The sequence below is a fragment of the Copadichromis virginalis genome, linkage group LG7, assembly GCF_057382275.1.
Source record: "Copadichromis virginalis isolate Kocher_CV1m ecotype Utaka linkage group LG7, C_Virginalis_male_GT1.1, whole genome shotgun sequence".
Lineage (NCBI taxonomy): Eukaryota > Metazoa > Chordata > Actinopteri > Cichliformes > Cichlidae > Copadichromis > Copadichromis virginalis.
Genome location: NC_140624.1, coordinates 65,070,013 through 65,089,133, shown reverse-complemented (window position 1 = coordinate 65,089,133; position 19,121 = coordinate 65,070,013). Strand labels below are relative to the sequence as shown.

Genomic DNA, 19,121 nt, shown 5'->3' with positions numbered 1-19,121 from the left:
ACAGGGCTCCAGATGAGGAGGAGTGACTGCTGTGCCACTGCTGACTGAGATCACAACACTCTGCGTGGTTGGAATAATTACATTTGCCCCAAACGAGTTGGTGGCTGTGTGAGTCTATAACTCATATTCATAGCAAAAAGTAAAACAAAAGCTCCCACTCCTGTATGAGACATCATTGCGGCTATATAAAGCTCTTGCAGTTTGACCAAGTACGGTAAATGTTATTTTATTCACTTATTTATTTTTTTTAAATTGAAGGACAAATGCACATATTTAAAGGGGACCTATATATTGTTTTATTGGTGTAAAGATTCTTAAACCACAGTCTGTTGTTGTAGACAGCAAACCAGATGGATGATGCCTCTGGCACACATTTCAAAAATCCAAAAGGACTATCCAGCAGTTTCAAATACAGCACAATAAACCAGCAACTGTCATGATTAGTTCAACAGCTAAACAAACGTATCAGCTGCTGTTTTGACAATGTAGCACAATTACATGAATAACCGAGCTGACGCTAATCTGACACGTAAATGTATAAACCAGGGGGCGTTAAACAAGCTGCTCAGAGGACAGAACCGGCCAGCAAAAACATCCACTATGGTTCCCTGGATGGCACTGCAAAGTGTGAAAATTTCACCTCATTAATATCCAGAATTGTTCATTAAATGTAAATCATGGCGAGGTAACGTCAGCGTAACAGCACTGACAAACGCTGAGAAATTGCTTCAATCGTAGGAGGAAGAAAAAATGTTTATTCATAGACGAAGGCAGGTAATTATGAAACAGGTTTGCTGCCTTAAAGATGTTTTCTGTGGTTCGTGAACTAAATTTTTAAATATTTTTAAGACAGGTCTACTTTACTAATAGAAAATGAATGGATCCTACGGTTCATACACAAACACATTCTTGCTAAATGACAGCTGCAACATAAGGACGAATATTTCCCCAGAAATATAAAAATCCATTTGCAAATCTAAAAAGGCTCTTGTGCCAGATTTCAACAGACCCGTGTGCAACCTTGTTATTCAGTCTTTTGGTGATTAAACCCTCTCTTTTAAGAAATAGCTGCAATGCAGGCATCTGTGTGTATTAGAAGCTAAAATAAAAGAAACAATCCACTGTTTCTTTGCAGAAGAAAATAAGCAACACAGAGCAGACAGTCACACAAATGTCGCATGCATATGCATGCATAGACCGAAACTACTGGGTCTAAGTATGTAAATGAACTGACAAATAATAAGCGCGACATGTGCGGGATTACTCATATTATCCGTGCTGACAAGAAATCACTATAAAAGGTCTGAGGTCAAGATCAAAGCGGAAATACTGTAGTTGTGAGAAACGGAGGTGACTATCTGCACAGACCTTTTTTTCAATAAAGCGTGCACACTTAATTGAGAGATGCACAGAGGGAAATACTAATTTATTTTTTAGGAAGGGCCAAACTCACCACAGATGTTCATCACAGCCTGTGTGTTAAAATCATCTCCTTCCATCCACTCTGGAGCCCTCAACTGTGAACACACAAAAGCAACACTTTAAGATGGAATCATTCTGAGAATCTGCAAAGACAAAAACAAAGAAATCCCAAAACAAAGAAAATACAGACAGAGTAACTGTTGCCTGGACACATGCAGCAAACATCGTGTCATCTGGGTCAAGTGTGCAGGCGCAATAAACAGGAAGCCACTATTACAACTGCATGTATTGAAATACTGTAAGCTATTTAGGTCGCACCGTATCAGTTACATGACACATAAATCAGACTGGTTGAGATGTGCCATGTGCATTCCAATTCGCCAACTACAACCCTGGCAAGTGTTTAAACTTCAGAGATGATGAAACCTTCCCAAGTGACTCTGAGCTGACTGAAGAAGGCCTGTCGTTAACAAGAGTTCTTGCTTAATTATTCAGTCATTTTCTGTAAAGGTTTCGATTAGAGTTTTCGAGCACATGCATGCGCAAACAGGTGGCATGACTCATCAAGAGCCACACTAATGTTTCAGAGGAATGGGTGAACCCCCCCCCCCCCCCCAAAAAAAAAAAACCAATATAAGCAAATGTATTTACTGTGAAGCCTCTAAACCAGGGGTGTCAAACTCAATTGCAGAGGGGGCCAAAACTCAAGGCACACTTTAGGTCGCGGGCCAAACAAGATAAACATTTATTGAACATGTTTATGTTTTTTTAAACATAAATATGAATAAAAACAGACAGGAATATTATTCCAGATTAAATAAACTTAAAAAAAAAAAAACTTTAACTTTAAATATTTTGCTCTTCATAAAAATATATCCTGTCAAAATTATGCAAGTTAGAAATATGAACATGCTGCCAAAAACCCCAGAAAAAATAAATGAAAGCATACACAAGGTTGGAGCCGCATGTAGACGGAGCTGAGGCATTGCTTCAGGAATGGAAATAATAAACTGTGCGGGCCATTCAGTGTCGTACTTTCCCTTGAGTGTATCATTACACTGCAGCTCCATCTGAATCTGCACAGGTGCAGTTCAGCAAAGTCCGCTGACTTGGTTCAACATTACTTGGCAACAGGGAAAGTGAGGCAGGTTGCACTGGTGCATTTGTGACAGCTTCACTTGAAATGCCTTCACCGCATCATACATGCCATGTCCATGAACTGACAGATTTCCTTGCTGAGCTCAAAAACTCTATTGAGAATTTTTATCCCAACTCAGCCAACCGACCTCTGTATGATGGCATGTCGGCAAACTCTGAATCTATTTCCCACATAAAAGACTGACATTGACGGTGATTTAAACTTTTAGCTCAGATAAAATTTACGGTTTACGTTACGGTGATCATTACATGCTCCATTTTTAGGACTTTACCACACAGCGTTTCCTGGTGTATGATGCAGTGATATGCTGTTAACTCACCGGTACAGTTCTCCTCCTGCATCTTTACTCACAACCTGCTGACTAGTTGCTTTTTTCACCGCACAACACCGGCGCACCATCTGTTGTAAGTCCAACAAGTTTGTCCCAGGGCAGTTTCATGTCGGTTACACTTTAACATACGTTTTAAAAAATGTCTTTCCCTGTCGTTGTCCTGTGCATCGATTTAATGTTCAATATTTCCTCTCCAAGGATGAAGATGGCCAGCTGTGCAATCAGCTGTGCAATGTCCATCATGTCTGTACTTTCATCCACAGCAAGAGAGTATGCGATAAAGTTTTTGCTTCTTTCACACAACTGTGTTCTTAAATCAGTGGCCATCTCACAAACCCGATCAGCAATCGTATTTCTCCTCAGGCTCACATTTGCCAAAAATCTGCGTTTTGTCTGGACACAAGACGTCGCACAGCTTCATCATGCAGCTCTTCAGAGTGGTACCGGGCTAATTTGGCTCCTCTGCTACAATAAAACTTGCTTTCACAACAGCTTCACTTTGTGATTTTGCTCTGGTGAAAAACGTCTGCTGAAATGTCAGATTCTTCTTTAGCTCTTCTACTTTCTGTAGTTTCTGCTCTGCGTTTAGGTTTTTCAGCTATCCTGACGTTTTGTCTCGTAGTGCCGTCTTAAATTAAATTCCTTAATTACAGCCACATTAGCTCCACTAATAAGACACACGGGTTTACCAGCATGTCTGTAAACATATATTCAGTCACCCACTGGCGCTGAAAGGCTCTGCTTTCAGAATCAACTTTTCTCTCCACCATTGTGAGCGGCTAGCTTCGCAATAACAGAAGTTTGACTTGTTTGAGGCGGGAATGTTCCCAGTTAGCCTAGCGTTCAGCAAGGAGGCTGCAGTGCTGCATTATGGAATCTGTAGTTTGTATATCATTAGCACCTCATATTGCCGGGCCATGCATAACAATAATAGTACATCTATAAAAAATATTCTCACGGGACACGTGCTCTAAACGAACAAACCTTTGCTATTGAATGAGTTTGCCAAGTAAATGCACTATTCATACAGCTCCAGGTCAAAACAATATTTGCCTCGAAGAGCTTTATACTGTAAGCTAAAGACTAGAGAAAAGCAAAGAGAAACCCAAAGATCAGATCATCCCGTACGGTTAAAGAACGCCTGTCAAAGAACTCCTTTGACAGGAAGAGACCTCCAGCACAACCAGGCTCAGGGAGTGGAGAGGTCAGGTGAAATAGAGGACAGAAAAGAGAAGTAAAGAGGAATCTCTATCTCTCACTGCAACTCAACACCACAAAAAAAAAAGGAAGTAGGCATCACCTCGTCATTCAGGAGTTCAGGATACGAAACAAGAACAAAACAAAGACAAAAAAACTAGATATTCGATGCCATTATCTATTCACTCAACCGCAAGCAGGTGTGTGCACTAAACCACTTGTTCAAGGCCAAGCATACCATTTAAATGTTTTGCAATGGGAGTGCTGTGTTTTTATAAGATGCTAAAAATGTCAGCAGCATGTGGAGGCGGTGAGCCTTTTTTCTGGGGTGAATGCTGATAAAGTTAAACAGCAGTCAGCCAGAATCAGATGCATGCAACATGTCACTGCTCTGAAAACATGACTCCTTTAAAACCAGATTTAGTCCTTAAATTGTGTAAGCAAATATAACAGAGGTGTATTAATACATAAGTTCACTGATAACTTAAATTGAACCAAACACTACAAATATTACATGGAAATAAAAATACATAAATATCACATTTTTAATGTCACACTTATTCCAAAGCAAATGCTGGCCTAGTTTTCAAATATGTTAATTATTTCTCGCACTGTGAAGGAGGACTCCTTGGTTCAAATTCACATCTCTGAAATATGAGTAGGCACCTCCTACAGATGGCGTGCAGAGCGGCTTCAGTTACCTGGACAGGAAACTGGAACAGGCTTCCTGGACGGGCCTGGTATCGTCTGAATCAATCTGGTCTGCTCGGTTGTGATCTGGTCTGAGTCTGGTTTGATTCAGCCTGACCTAGTTTCATCCACTTTGAAGTGGTCTCCCCTCATATGATCAGATCCTTAAGCAGCTGGGGCCCGTCTACATCTGCAGGGGGATGAAGAGAAATCTGTGAGTCAGGTGCAAAATCAATCTGTCGCCAATCTCTAAATGTAAGCAAAATGTATTCAAGTAACACACTCAAAATCCAGGGCTAAACATTCATTCTGGTACGAGATAAAAGCCAACTACAAGTCACATTCTGCAAAATATTTACTCATTAGTCCCAGCAAATTAATGAATCACTTTTTGGAGTATATCTCCTGCACAGATTCAAGCTCAGTTTCATTGTCAGTAGCTTTATATTAACTGGATACATTGCTTCAGAAAATGCCTGAGTGATGGAGATGGGAGAAGCGCAGCACATCAAGGTGGCAACACGGCTGCCAACATAGATCTGTATGAGATTTAAGAAAAAGTATTTTCCAACACGGTGAGCTACCCAGCTGTTCCCACTGTGCTATAGAAATGTGAGGAGTAACTGGGTAAAGATTCTACTTTACATTTATGAAAATGTCAAAATGACGTCTGTGTGCAGAGACAAGTTATGGAGAAAGATCTTTTCAGCTTTAGTTAACAGGTGTATCCATCAATTCCAATCTTAAGAGTGTAATATTAATGAACCTTTATTAGAAAAAGTAGATGAAGATAGATGTAGAATGAGTGCCGATCGGGTTCATAAAACAACTATCTAATTTTCAGTAACAACACAATGTGAAACTCAAGATGCAGGCAGGAGAGTACTAGGTCAGGACGAGTTTGGTGAGCTCTTTTATTGGGACAAAGCCCTGGGCTAGAAGGGGAAAACCACTATGTCATGATTGAGCACTGAAAGGAACTGGTGCTGGAGTAAAAAGTGGGTCAGCCAATCTCTATGGTCTCTAACCAGCCAGCCTCGATTTCCATCCACCACCTACTTCTACTTCATCAGTGAGTCAGCAAGGCATTCTGCTTTGATTCCCTGTTGAACAGGGAAACACCCACTCAGACAGGCAGGAAGCAGGCAGAAAGCCCGTTCATACACGAAAGACGCATCCAGCCGGCAAGTCAGCTGCCAAATCTCCCAAATACTTCCACCATGGCCAGTGATGGAACGTTTTTGTAAAGATGTGAAAAGATTTTACAAATATCAAATACACTACAAATTAATACTCGATGCTTCAAACAGGGATGAACCGAAACCCTTGCACTCTCATCTTCTCTTACCCAGAAATATCAAAACTGTACACTGGCTTGTGCAAAGACCTCTGGTCAGTGAAATAAAATGGAATATTTTAACGACTGCTATTATATCCAGCTTCCTGTGAGATTTAATAGTTTCAACCCCAACATGAGTCATTTAAAAAAAAAATTTTAAAAATTATTACAGCTTTCAGAGCTCCACAGATGGAATCTGCAAGCATGACATAATTCTGTGGGTACTTGTAATGTGATTTCACTCAGCATTAACTCTTAACTGGTGACTTTTAAACTCATAAAGCTTTAAATGTGCCCCTTTTGAATGACTAATTTAATTAAAAAATTAAAAATAAAACTCACAGTACAATGCAAACCTTTTGGACAAACATCACAATACAGGCAATTCTGAAATATGCAAGAGACTACAATAAGTTGACCTGTAAAACAACCTGATATACAGGTACAACTATGTCAGCCTTAAAGTCCCTGCACACTCACACAGGTGTTTTCTTTTAATTCTATTCGTGGGTGGAGCTATTCTGGGAATTTCTCTACGTGAGGTCACCAAATCTTACGTGCATAGTTGGGGTTTGTATTGTTGCAGCAGTCAGGGTGTAGCAGCCTGTCTGCAAGGATGTGAAAGGGTTTACTGCATAGATTGAGTGCAGTGTGCTCACATTCAGCTTTTTACAGCCAAGAACTAACTGTGTGCCGAGTTTGAGTTTTTCATCATCACTGGGCAGGTCTTGCCAAACGATAACAATCCCAGCTACATTTCTAAACAAATGATAAACAACCGATTTAAATTTAAGCACTGACAAGGAAGTAAAGTCTGGTTGTCAAGTCTCAGGGCTCAACATTGCTGACCCAAGAAGACCCTAGCAGCTGAAAAAAAAAGCACAGGTCAAGGTGCTGCTACAAAAATGGCCCGAGTACAGGTTGGAGCATTTCCATTGCGAACAATCAGATCACAGATTGTGCTCTCATGGATATGCATGGCTGCTGATCCAGCTGGGACACTCATGCAGGCATCCGGCATGCCAACAAGTCCAACCTCGGTTGATGGCGGGACTCATGACAATGCTGTGCACACACTGCTTTTTGTGTTCTGAGACGAGTGGCTAGAAAATGCAGAAATGTATATATTCTGTTCTTGTGCTGAGTAACATAGCAGTCATTACTGCTGTTATTCAAATACAAAGGCATAAGCTTATGATGGAAAAAGTAATGAATTAATACTCTACAGCTGGAGAGTGTTCAACAGGGAAAACGTCACATAGTGCCCAGTCTGTTGTTACATAGAGCGAGTGTCAATAACTGCACCTTAACTGAGAGACATCTCAAATGGCAAAGAGATTATGCAATCACTCAAGCCAGTGCTGGTGGCGACAAACAACATGTGCAGCGACAAGAGCGAAACCAACTTTCACTTTTGAGTGACACAATAAGCACCGATCCTCTTTCCTCATAGTAATAATAGACCCCATCCATCAAGACCCATCACAATGATATGACAGCACCAGCAGCCCCAGACACCAGTTTTAAATCTTTGCTTTTCTTGTTGCCATGATATCTGAAATCTACTTTGACAGAAGGCAGGTAATTATTACAGATGGCCATGACATTATATTTATTTATTACAATACAAAGTAATAAATAGAAAGGCCATTACTAAACAACAGGACTGCCACGATTACGTCGACTATTAAAATCGTGGATGTGTCGTTTGAAGCTTTGTAAGATCCTGAAAGACGCAGGAATAAGTAGTAGGATTTAAGAGTGTAATAACAGACTGAAACAGCAGATGGCAGCACTGCATGTCCAGGGATGCCAGCTGCCGTTAAACCCCAAAGAAGAAGCAGCAGTGTCTGGTTTCATAGCTGTGTCCAAATTTAGCGGCCGCATCCTTCGGAGGCCGCATTTGTAGGCCAATTACGTTACAGCGACGTGGCGAAGCCTGTCCAAATTTGAAGATTTCCCCAAACGTGGCTGAAAAATGCATCCTTCATTTCCCCAGATTTGAAGGATGGGTCGGGTGTATCCTTCGTGGCCCAAACTATTCCAGAATTCATAGCGTGGCCCAGCCAATTCCAGTTTTCAACAATGGCGGCAGCTACTTAGTTTTAATATTACTCTTATTACTATTTCTGGGTCACAAAATAAACTTTTAACATATTTTCAGGCGAGAATGTAGCTGTGTAGCTTCAAATATCTGCTCGGTTTATCAAGACATCACACTTTTGCAAAAGTGCTCCGACGTTTTCGGAGACGTCTGTTACCCACCAGCTCGATAACTAGAGGGTTCAAGGCTCACTAGAGCCGGTGAGAACGGCAAACTCCCGGGACATCATTTTCAAACCCGCCGCAGTCTTTCGCTACTCAGGTTAAACATGATATAAAAGCCACTCAGATCATTTAAAAATGTTATTGTTTGGCTTTTTTTTTTATGTTTTATTTGTTCCTCAGTAAATCGGTTTGGCTGAGATTAAAGTTATAGTTTTTACACAGCTGAATAAACGTCAAACAGAGAACTGATTAAACAGAAGTGTGAAATGGTAGAGAATTTACTCCAGTGTCCTGTTATATTTCACATAGAAAGAAGAGATGGCCGAGTTTATTAAACTCCACCGAGACAATCTGAAAAATTCATTAAAAGTTTAATAAACTGTCATCTTGTCTTTATTTTTAGTTATCACATACATTAAACACTTCAAGCTGTCAGCTAATGATAGTTATATAAGAGCAGACGCATGCTGGTGCAATAAGCTGTACGTTTTACGTCCAATGGATGCATGATCTGATTAGTCGACTAATCGCAAAAATAATCGGTGACTAGTCGACTATCAAAATAATCGTTTGTGGCAGCCCTACTAAACAATACAGTGTCCATCATTTTATTTGACAAAGTTATTCACAAGAGGAAAACATTCATAAAATCTTCACAAAAGTGGTCGTCCAAGCCAATTCACCCCAAAGTCAGAGAAACTTCTCAGTTAACAGTTAAATGTTAAAATTCATAACAGTAAAATTAGAAAGACTGAACAAATACAGCTTATTTTAAAGGGTTTTCAAACACCTAATCTCTCTAAGAAGAACATGGCAAATGACTTAGATTAGCAAAATTACATCTGAGCAAACCACATGACTTCTGGAACAATGTTCATTGGACATTGAAAATGTCTGGGCAAAATCCACAGCACCACGTTTGTCAAAACCAAACCACAGCATATCGGCACAAACACCTCATACCTGAAGGGGTGATGATGTGGGCACCTTGCAGTAATTAAGGCAACCACGAGCTCCTTTGTAAGCAAAGTATTCTTGAGCCCAATGTGAGGCCATCTGTCCCAACAAGCTACTGAACCATGGGGTATACTCAGTTTTTACTTTAGTTTTTGTTAAACAAATGACAGTGCAATATGTTGTGAGTTGTTCCTCAACACAAACTGTATTTAAAAATTTTTAGAAGTTGATGAGGACCAGATGATTGTTTATTATCTCCCTAACTTGAGAATTGAAAAGAGGGTGTACTTTATTTTTTCCACTTGTGACTGTAAGTCAATTTTGAGTACAAAAGCAGTAAATAATTTCCATCCACCTAGCAACCCCTTCTTGTATACCTCAATTTCACAGTTGTACTCAACGGCCTGTTTAAGGTGGTAAACACGTTTCTTGTTTCCACATGTAGTGGAAACTGTTTTCTTGCTTATTGTTTTGCATATTTATAAGCTGGCATTTTTGGTGGAGCTTGTTGAAGTAGCTCCCTTTATAAACACTAAATACATGTCCCACTTTGTGTTGTGTATGCCAGCAGAATAAATGTATGGTGTATAGAATAGGACAGCTGGGTTAGACTTCCAACACCCTTGTGATTCTGATCTGGACAAGCATAAGAAGATCGATGCGTGGATGGATGCTTCGAATCCCTTATGCAATCTATATGCAATGGGGAATAATGAGCAATATGTGCAGAAAGAATCCTTGGGATTTCAGGAAAATTGACCAATCAGGCCTGATAATATACAGGCCTGAAAAACCTGCATATTTGGAGACCAAAATTAGTCCAGCCAAGGATAAGGTTAAGTTTCCTTTTAAACATACTTAAACATACACCTGAGAACATTTTGTTTTTAGAGAAATTAGATTTTAATTTATTTAATATCAGGAAAAAATTACATTAAAATGCATTATTTGAAGTACAATGGAAAAAATTGTTTTTTTATTTATTTATTGTATTTACACGAGTTAAAATCTTTTGGCTTGTTATCTCTACTTGTGTCTTTTTATTTAGATAAACACATTTATTGATCAATTTTCCTTTCAACCCCAACAATTCTTTACCTTTTCCCTTTTTTAAACCACAGAAGCTTACAGGGGAGAAATAAGTAAGTGTCAAGCATCGTATCTTCTTAGTTACATGCAAGGGTTTCCTGATGGATGTGGAACCTCTCTGTTTAGTCAATGGCATGGCTCGTTAGGTTTGTCCGGCCAAAGCATATGGCCAGTCACTGTGGCCAACATCTCCTATTGGGAATTAGACAGGAGGCATCTTTATTAAACTTGGCAGGGTGCCTTGGTTACATCCATCCATTTTCTTAACTGCTTATCCTACTTAGGGAAATGCGGTGGAGCTATCATAAGATCAGAGGCCGGGTACACACACTGGACAGATTGCCAGACCATCACAGGGCCGACACAGAGATAGACAACCACACAATCTCTCACCTGCAGTCACAAGTAAACTCAACATGCATATCTTTGGACTTTGGGAAGAAGTGGGAGTACCCAGAAGAAGCCCATGTAGGCACATAAAGAATGTGTAAACTCCACAAAGAAAGACCTCAGCAGATCAGAAGATCCAAACTTTGTTGTGAGGCATCAGCGCTACAAACTACACCTCCATGCCATGTCCTTTATTTATTATTATTCATTACTGACAATGCTATTCACCCCTTAAGAAGGACATTTTCAGTAGCTCTCATACATTCACCTCTAAATAAACTGTGTCCCGTAATCTCATTTAAGCAAGCCTCACCAATTGGAAATTTCCTTGAGCACTTGTGGGCTCTTATGTTGAAGAATTATCCAAATGAATATTCATTACAATGGTTAACAGGAAATAACAGCTACATGTGTAGGATCACAACTTAAATCTCATTAAAAAAAATATGTTTAATAAGTTTACTAAGGTTGCCCTAAAATAAGGTTTTAAAAAGCTTTTCCCCCACTAACGTTATACTTCTACCACAATATTAGGCATTGAAGAATTTTCCACATACATTTTAATACAAGAAACTTTTAGTGTGACAGTCTCTCTCACATAATTACTTAGAATGATCTCTAGTTAATCTAAATTAGCATCCACATAGTCATGACAAGGATCTTTTTCTCTATAACGTTTTATATCATACAGTTTCCTCATAGAAACCAGAAGTTTGTCATCTGGCCTTCATGATCAACAGGATGGTTAACTGCAACCCTTCTGAGTCATCACAACAAATGTCTGCTGTAAAAATGTCTTTGTGGCTACATAGATCCATACTGATAAGATCTGATATAGGTTGCTACCTGGCTAGAAACAAAAACAAAGACACAGTCTGAAGTTCACAGCAAGTGCCTTTCATGTGGTGAAACAGTTAATGGATAATCTACTCAAGGCAGGCATGAGAAACTACAAAAACACAAGGTGCACCTGTCAAACTAACACACGAGACAGTAATCCAACAAAAAAAAAAGATTAACAGCAAACTGCCTTTAACACAACGTCCAAAGGTTTAATATGATGTATCCCCAAATAGATCCATAAACCCTGTGTACTAAAAAAAGGCTTCAGTGTGGTGAGAGTGACTCAGATGATGAATCAACAGTGACAACCAACTGTTTCCTATCCTGCTCAAGACCATTTCATATCCTCCCAGTCAAAACCAGCTGGTCCTCAGCAGGACCCGCCTGAAACCAGGTATGACATGCAAGGAGACCTGCATGCTCATTGGCTAACACCTAATCCTCCTGTCTGTCTCTAATAATGACAGTACATTAGAAAATGTATTTGACGTCTTACTCAATGTGACCTGAAATTAGTTGCTGTGCCCATAAACACATAAGGAAAGTGTTTATTGATGCCAGGGCAGAGGGCTGTTTTCCCATAGACTTATACAGGACAGGAAGGCTTTTCTACAACCACAGGTATCGCCCTCTGGTGCTCATTAGCCTTGCCAGCTGACATCCCTGGGTATTAGGCCTTCTGCACTTGTTTCACTTTTAAGCCACGTCCACCCTTTATGATGCCCAAGATGTGTAACAACAAACAACTAAAATCGTCACTCACTCAGCTTTCGAGCGGTTTGGTTAGGTTTTGTTTCGGATTTTATATTATCTATCACACCCCATATCCTCCTGCTTCAATAATACACTAATTACATGCACAGTATAACCACAACCCAATCAAATAGTCTTTGATCAACCACAGCAGAGACACCTAGCGGTGGCCACATTTCCACAGCAAGTGCATACACCGTCGCGATACTTAAGACAAGCACAGGTCTCCAAATAAATAGAAGAATAGCACAGTACCGTTGAGGCCTTTTAAAGAGACAAGCAATGGAGGCTTTGAAGTTACCGGAGCAGGATAGATGCTGCTGAGTATACCCACCAAGGCCCGTTTTACACAGCTAATGCGCTAGCACTGGAGCTTTACTCACTTGGGTCACGGTCAGTTAATAAACTGAAAGCCACTGACCGGCACTTACCCACGCCCGAGCTTCCTCTAAGTCCCGGCGATTCCTGGCACCACTTAAACCAACCCCGCCAAACTAAAGGCGTTTTCCGCACTTTTTGACCATAACGGCATTTCTCCCCCGTCTGCTAACATTAGCATACAGCTCACTGCTAGCTACTGACTGTCAAGACTTGGCCAGCAAAGCTAAAGTCCCTCCTCCTGCTCTAGAAAACCACACTGACATGACCACAGCGCTGGGAAAACATCGACGATATCCATCACAGACTGAAGCCCAGCAAAGTCACACAGACGCGGCGTCAACAAACATATCCTCGTTCTTGTGTTATACTTACAAAAGATCCAGGGGGACTAATCCATCCATTGAACGCCGCTGGTAATATGTAATAGCAACACACAGAAGTGTGACATAAACGATTTTCAATCGGTGACCCAGTTTCTCTTCACCGTCATGCCTGTCGGACCACTAACCTAGTTTTTCAACCAATAGCGTTTGCCCTACCGTCGTAGGTGTCCTGTCAGCCAATCAGACGCGAGTTCAGGCTGGGAAACAATGACCGACGTGCTCATTAGCCAATGACGGTCGGAGATGAAGGGAACGCAGACGCTAGCCGTGTGTGAGCCGTAGGCCCGAGTCCAATCCGTCCACTGCGCCCTCCCACTTCGTGACGAACCTAACCTCTCTTCTCATTTCACAGGTTGTCCTGGAGGTTATTCTGCTCCGTAACTAGTGTTCAGAAAAAAATCCCATTTAATTGAATAATTTTTCATCATTTTAGAAAAAGCATTAATGTACTTTTTATTAATTTTTTTTCTCTGAAATTTTCATTTACTACAGAAATATTTGCTTAAGACGGTGGCTTAACTTGATGTGACATATCAAGTCCTTCTCAAGTTCCACAACCACAAATGTAAATTTATGACTCAATTTTTCTTGTTTGTTTATCACGAAGCTTCATTTCAATTATTTGATTCTGTTTTGTTATGTTTGGTCTTTCTTAACAGCCTGAAATAAATTTTATTGAAACAAAGTTTGTAGATCCTGGAGTCCAGACACCACACCAAAATGCAGATGTAAAAAGGTGAGCAAGAGACACCAAAAGAGGGGAACAGAACAAAAGGAATTACTTAACCTAAGGGATTTTCCTATTTCTCTCATTTCTGCCTCCTCTCTCCTCCGTTCTTCTCACCGTAATCCGAAAACACATTTCATTACACATTTTGAAGGACATTTCAATTCCTAAAGTGCATTTGGTCCAGTAACGAATTGGGGAATGACATGGGACTCTATATACCACTGATTGTTCCTCTTACTCTAAATCACAGACATTAAGTTGGTGCAGTATTGTTACTTGTGTGAGTACAAGAAAATAATTATTATAATATGATGTGTTAAATTTGTTTAGATCACAGGAATAAGGAAGGTCTGTGTTTTAGTTTGGCTTAGCTGTAGGCCTGAGAGTGTGTGAAATTGTTTAGAGAGAAAGGAATTTATGGACACTGGGGGTCTGGTGTCATAAAAGGAGACAGGAAGCTACAGTTGGGGGTTGCTGATGCTGATGCTTGTACCTTTAATAAAAATGCATAATTGTTATAACTTAGAAGTAGGTTTGCAGGAGACTCTCCACATGCTTATCTGTAAATGTAAAACAACAAGAGGCCAATGGCCCAGTGGAGGCAGAGTGGGGGTCTCAGTGTTTGTAATATGTTAACTTGTTTTGTTTGTTGTCTAAAGGAACCTGGTGTAGCTTGGGTGAGGAGATTACTTTTGACCGGCAGGAAGTCACACACACACACACACACACACACACACACACACACACACACACACACACACACACACACAGTGCTTTAACTGTTACGCACCCACACCCACATGCACACTCACTCACGTGCACACACATACACACGGGTACGCGCACACACAGGCACTCACGTGCTCGTGCATACACACAGACACACAGAGTTTGCAGCACATCATGGGGGTTTTATGATGGGGTCACTTCTATAAAGCTGGCTGTAACTAACAAAGAGGTGGAAGATTTGCAGAGGGACACTGGCCTTGCACGTCTTCCCTTCTAGAAGATGCATGCTTAAATGAAGATGAATAAAGATGAATAAAGGTTTTGTGAAATAATTACTGAGTTCCGGTGCCGTCTCTGGATGCCTGAGGAATAAAAAGAACCGGGGTAAAACTGATTTCGTAACACTTGAAACTATGATAATGAAACTAATTGTGCAAAAGAAGATTGTGGCTTTTTTCAGGTGGGTGTCTCCTGTACTTCAAAAGTTATGAAGGTAAAAAAAAAAGAAAGAGCTGGACCCATTTATATAATATACTATATACACTATACAACCCACCTTTCAGAAGTAGTTAATTTAATATGGAGTAACTATTTTCTGGAATTGAGACATTCTTGAAGATGACGTTCAAGTAGTACAGAGGGTGCAGGAAACACAGGTTGTATCCCAATTCAGGGTCTGCAGCCTTAAAGGCCGCATTTTAAGGCCGATTACGTCACTGCGACGCGACGAAGGCTGCTCGAAATGCAGCCCTCAAATGTATCCTTCATTTCCCTGAATTTTAAGGATGTGGCGGTGTAGACTTCATGGCCCAACATATCCCAGACTTCATAGCGCTGCGGTGGGTGTGGATAATTTTGCCGAAAAAAACGGCTGAATCGGAGAGGCCAAAGAGTAAACTTTTAAAAGTAAGTACTGAATATTATGTAACTTATTTATGTGCTAGTGATGGTAAATTCGATTCTTTTTACTGAATCGCGTTTTAATGAGTCACTCACCAAAGTGAATCGGATTTCCTTGAGTCATTTGAGTCAATGAGTCAGTTGACCAGAGAGTGCAAAAATGTATATTTTCACTCAAACTTAATTTGTTTCTCTTTTAATGTAAATCCTACTGCTAAGATGAATGATTGTAAAAGAAAACAACTATTTTATAGAGCAAAAAAAATCTAAAGGGAACATTTTTATTTTATTTCATTAGTATTTTCCTTAAATGTGTCAAATATATATTTTCTCATCTAAATGTGCACTGAGCTGTGAGCCAGGGGGCGGTAATGCGCCTTAACATTGGTTGCCAACCAAGAAGAAGAAGAAGAAGAAGAAGAAGAAGAAGCTGCGTGCCAGGAGGGAGGAGGTGATACACCAAAAGGACACCGAGGCTCCGAGAAAGAATGCAGTCTATTATACTTGCTTTCTTTTTTATGGCCAGCAGAGGGCGACTTGTGGAGTTACAAAAAGAAAGCTGTATAGAAGCTGAAACACTTTCCTGATGACGTCATAAGCTCAATCACTAGTGTTAAGTTAAATTTAAATTTAAGATGTTCATTTTTTAAATGAAGAGGGCTTTACTGTATAATTCCCATGCTGGTAACCTTTGAGTGTGCAGTATACTTGTAATTGAGTTTCTCAGTCAGATCTGCCTCTTGCTCGTCACCTCAGTTTTAAAACATTACCTTTTGACTTCATAACAGAACTGCACTAAAAGAATCATAGCATAATTAATAAATACATCAAAAATACTTGGAAAAGTGAGAATCAGAAAGGCTGGAGAAACAGCCTGCAGAGGTAAACTACAGAGACACAGACATATAGACTGATGGAGACAGCCAGTCTAACAACGGGTTGTCTTGACTGTGAAGAAGGAGTCAGTAATTACACTCTTACACTGCTGTGTGTTGATGGCATGGATGATTTATTTATTGTCTACTTATTTTTCCTGTATAGAATGAACTGTATGCTCTGGGGTATTAGTGACAGCAGACACATGCACCAATTTAGACAATAATGCATGTTAGTAATAAATTACTGTTGCAAAACTATGTTTATATTTTCTACCAAAAACAGTTTGAATGGAATGAGAAACATTAACTTTCATGAATTCTTCCACTCCCGGAGACCCCTCAGACATGATCTCAAATGCCTGTTTATGCCATCCGATCCGTCAAACACCTTCATACAGTTCATCAACAGCAGATGACAGAGGCTTCCACACTACAAACATTAGAAACAGGATATAAACTTAAAGGGGAAATTAAAGTGATATATAGTACTGAGAGTGGTATGAAATCAATTTAAGGTGAAAAGCTGTGACACATTCTAACTTGTTTGTTTTTTTTTAAAGGAATAAACAAGGCTATTTTCAGATATTACTGGATATCTTCATTTTCTTTTTTTAACAGCCAAAACAGGGAACAAACCAGGGGCCAGCTATGCAGCTACTGCTTCTGCTGCCATGCAGTTTGTGCTATCTCCTCTGCTTGGTTCAGTGACTGCCAAATCCTGATGGAAAAAAAAAAAATCAACGAAAAACAGGGAGACCAAAACATCAAAACTGGTCTGACACTACTAACTATATTTAAAAATTCTGGAGGATGATTTCAATATTCTTCTGGATTTAAAAAAGCAATGCTCAAGTAGAAGTGAAATTCTTGTGTTGCAGATGTAAATGTAACTGTTGTACATATGAGCTAGAGTTTAGACTAAAATCAACATGAGCTAAAGATAAATAGCTGCAAACAGAGGTGGGCTCAGGTTTGAGTCAAAATGACTTTTTAAAAAAATTTTTTTTATTAATCAACGCTTCTCTTCTTCACGATTAGATTTGTAGTTGTATTTTTGATCATGTAGCACTGCTTAGCTTTATTTTTTCAGCACGTTTGTAATCTTGGTGATCCTTAAATAACAAACAGTGTTATTTTTCCCTTTTTGTAATATTATGATTTGGCATGGGCAATCAAAGAAGTTTTCACCAGTAAGTCTTTTGGGATTCAAGTCATTGGATTTTAAAACAGTTTAACAATATAATGTAAGGAAACGGGTGAATTAAAAGACTATATTTCCGGATGACTGACATAAATGCACTTTTTTCCTAATTAAAATATTGCCTTATTTAGCGATTTTACTTCATTTTGAATTTATTAAATACAGGACGAAGATTAAAAAAAACAAAAAACGGTCCGTGAGTCGTTTGGTACCGCTGTTATTTGGCGTTGGTGTTGTGCGCATGCGCCGCGTCTGCGCAGAAACATTGGGTAGAATGTTTTTCCAGGTAGGATGGATTCCCAGAACTCCGGCCTGCGATAACTTAAGCTCGGGTGTGAAATTTATGATTTTCCTGTGTGATATGAATAAACATTCTTTGGTTTTGGTACCGGTTTTATTTTGTTATATTTATCCGCGACACCTTAAACGCCGGTCAGTGAAAAAACTGTCGGACATAAACAGGTCCGTGGCGGAAAAAAGGTTGGGGATCGCTGTTCTAGTGTTTCTGTAATGAGGTCAGAGGAAAAGTGTGTGTCTGACTGTGAGCACCAGCAGGTGGTGATATTGCTCTACTTACAGATGAAGTGCTCAGACACTCATAAATGGAAAGCGTGACATCTTTCTTTGTAAGTGTTTTGCCCATGTTGCACCGTTACAACCTATGTTTTTAGGTGTGCATGCAGAGTCACCGCTCTACAATGTAGGCAACAGAAAATATAGATATATCTTTTTAAATTCCCTTTATTTTCTTTGGTCGAGTTTTATATAACAGATGTTTAAGTTGAATGTTTTATTAATTTAAAATACACTTTTTCCCTTGAAGAAGTTGAATTAGTACTCCCAGTTTTGCCAGAGTATTTTTAACACATCTTTTCTGCTACGTACGTGACAAATGTCTGCGCTTTTGCCCCCTCTGCTGTATTATATCTTGTCACATTGACAATTTATTACACTATTATATCTTGTTCATACAAATTCATTGCAACAGTTGGAATTTTCTAAATCCATAATTTATAGCAACACACCATCAGCCCTTTAATGAAAACAAACTATCAAAAGGACTGACAAATCATGTAAATGTTGATTAAAATTACATTTAATATTTTATGTCATAACCTGATCAACAGCCTGTTGATTATGCGGCTGTAATAACATCTGCTTCATATCCAGGTATTGTGTTGCATGAAGAACATAGATTTATATCCAGATTATGAGCTATATAACTGTTTAAAGTTAACTATAGTTTAATTTGCATTTTTATGCACATTTGTTTGTTTTGCCAGCATTTAGGATAGTCATCATTTTTAATTTTTTACTTTGGGTAATATGAGACAGCCTCCAGCCTGAACTCGATAAGAGATGAGTGGAAGAAATTTTTCTTCAGTCACAGAAAGGATCCCCTTCCCAGCAAAAAACACAAAAACAAACGAAAAAACAAACAAACCAGGATCTATTTTATTTGTTTGCGTGGCTCTCCCCCG

At 39.5% G+C, this 19,121-nt stretch overlaps 1 protein-coding gene across 3 annotated transcripts in view; it reads right to left on the bottom strand.

Moving 5' to 3' along the window:
* LOC146706563 (basic helix-loop-helix ARNT-like protein 1) overlaps positions 1–13,343 on the bottom strand; it is a 30,947-nt gene extending 17,604 nt beyond the window's left edge. For 2 of the 3 annotated variants that reach the window (XM_085464763.1, XM_085464765.1), the window contains exons 1-3: positions 13,192–13,343; positions 4,811–4,989; positions 1,454–1,517 (exon numbers count right to left, since the gene is read on the bottom strand). In XM_085464763.1, coding sequence (XP_085320889.1) covers positions 1,454–1,499 — 46 coding nt within the window. In that variant the 5' untranslated portion in view covers positions 1,500–1,517; positions 4,811–4,989; positions 13,192–13,343. Of the gene's footprint in view, positions 1–1,453; positions 1,518–4,810; positions 4,990–12,869; positions 13,129–13,191 lie in introns of those variants that run through there. The other variant, XM_085464764.1, reaches the window with a different exon arrangement.
* Positions 13,344–19,121: the final 5,778 nt, after the last annotated feature.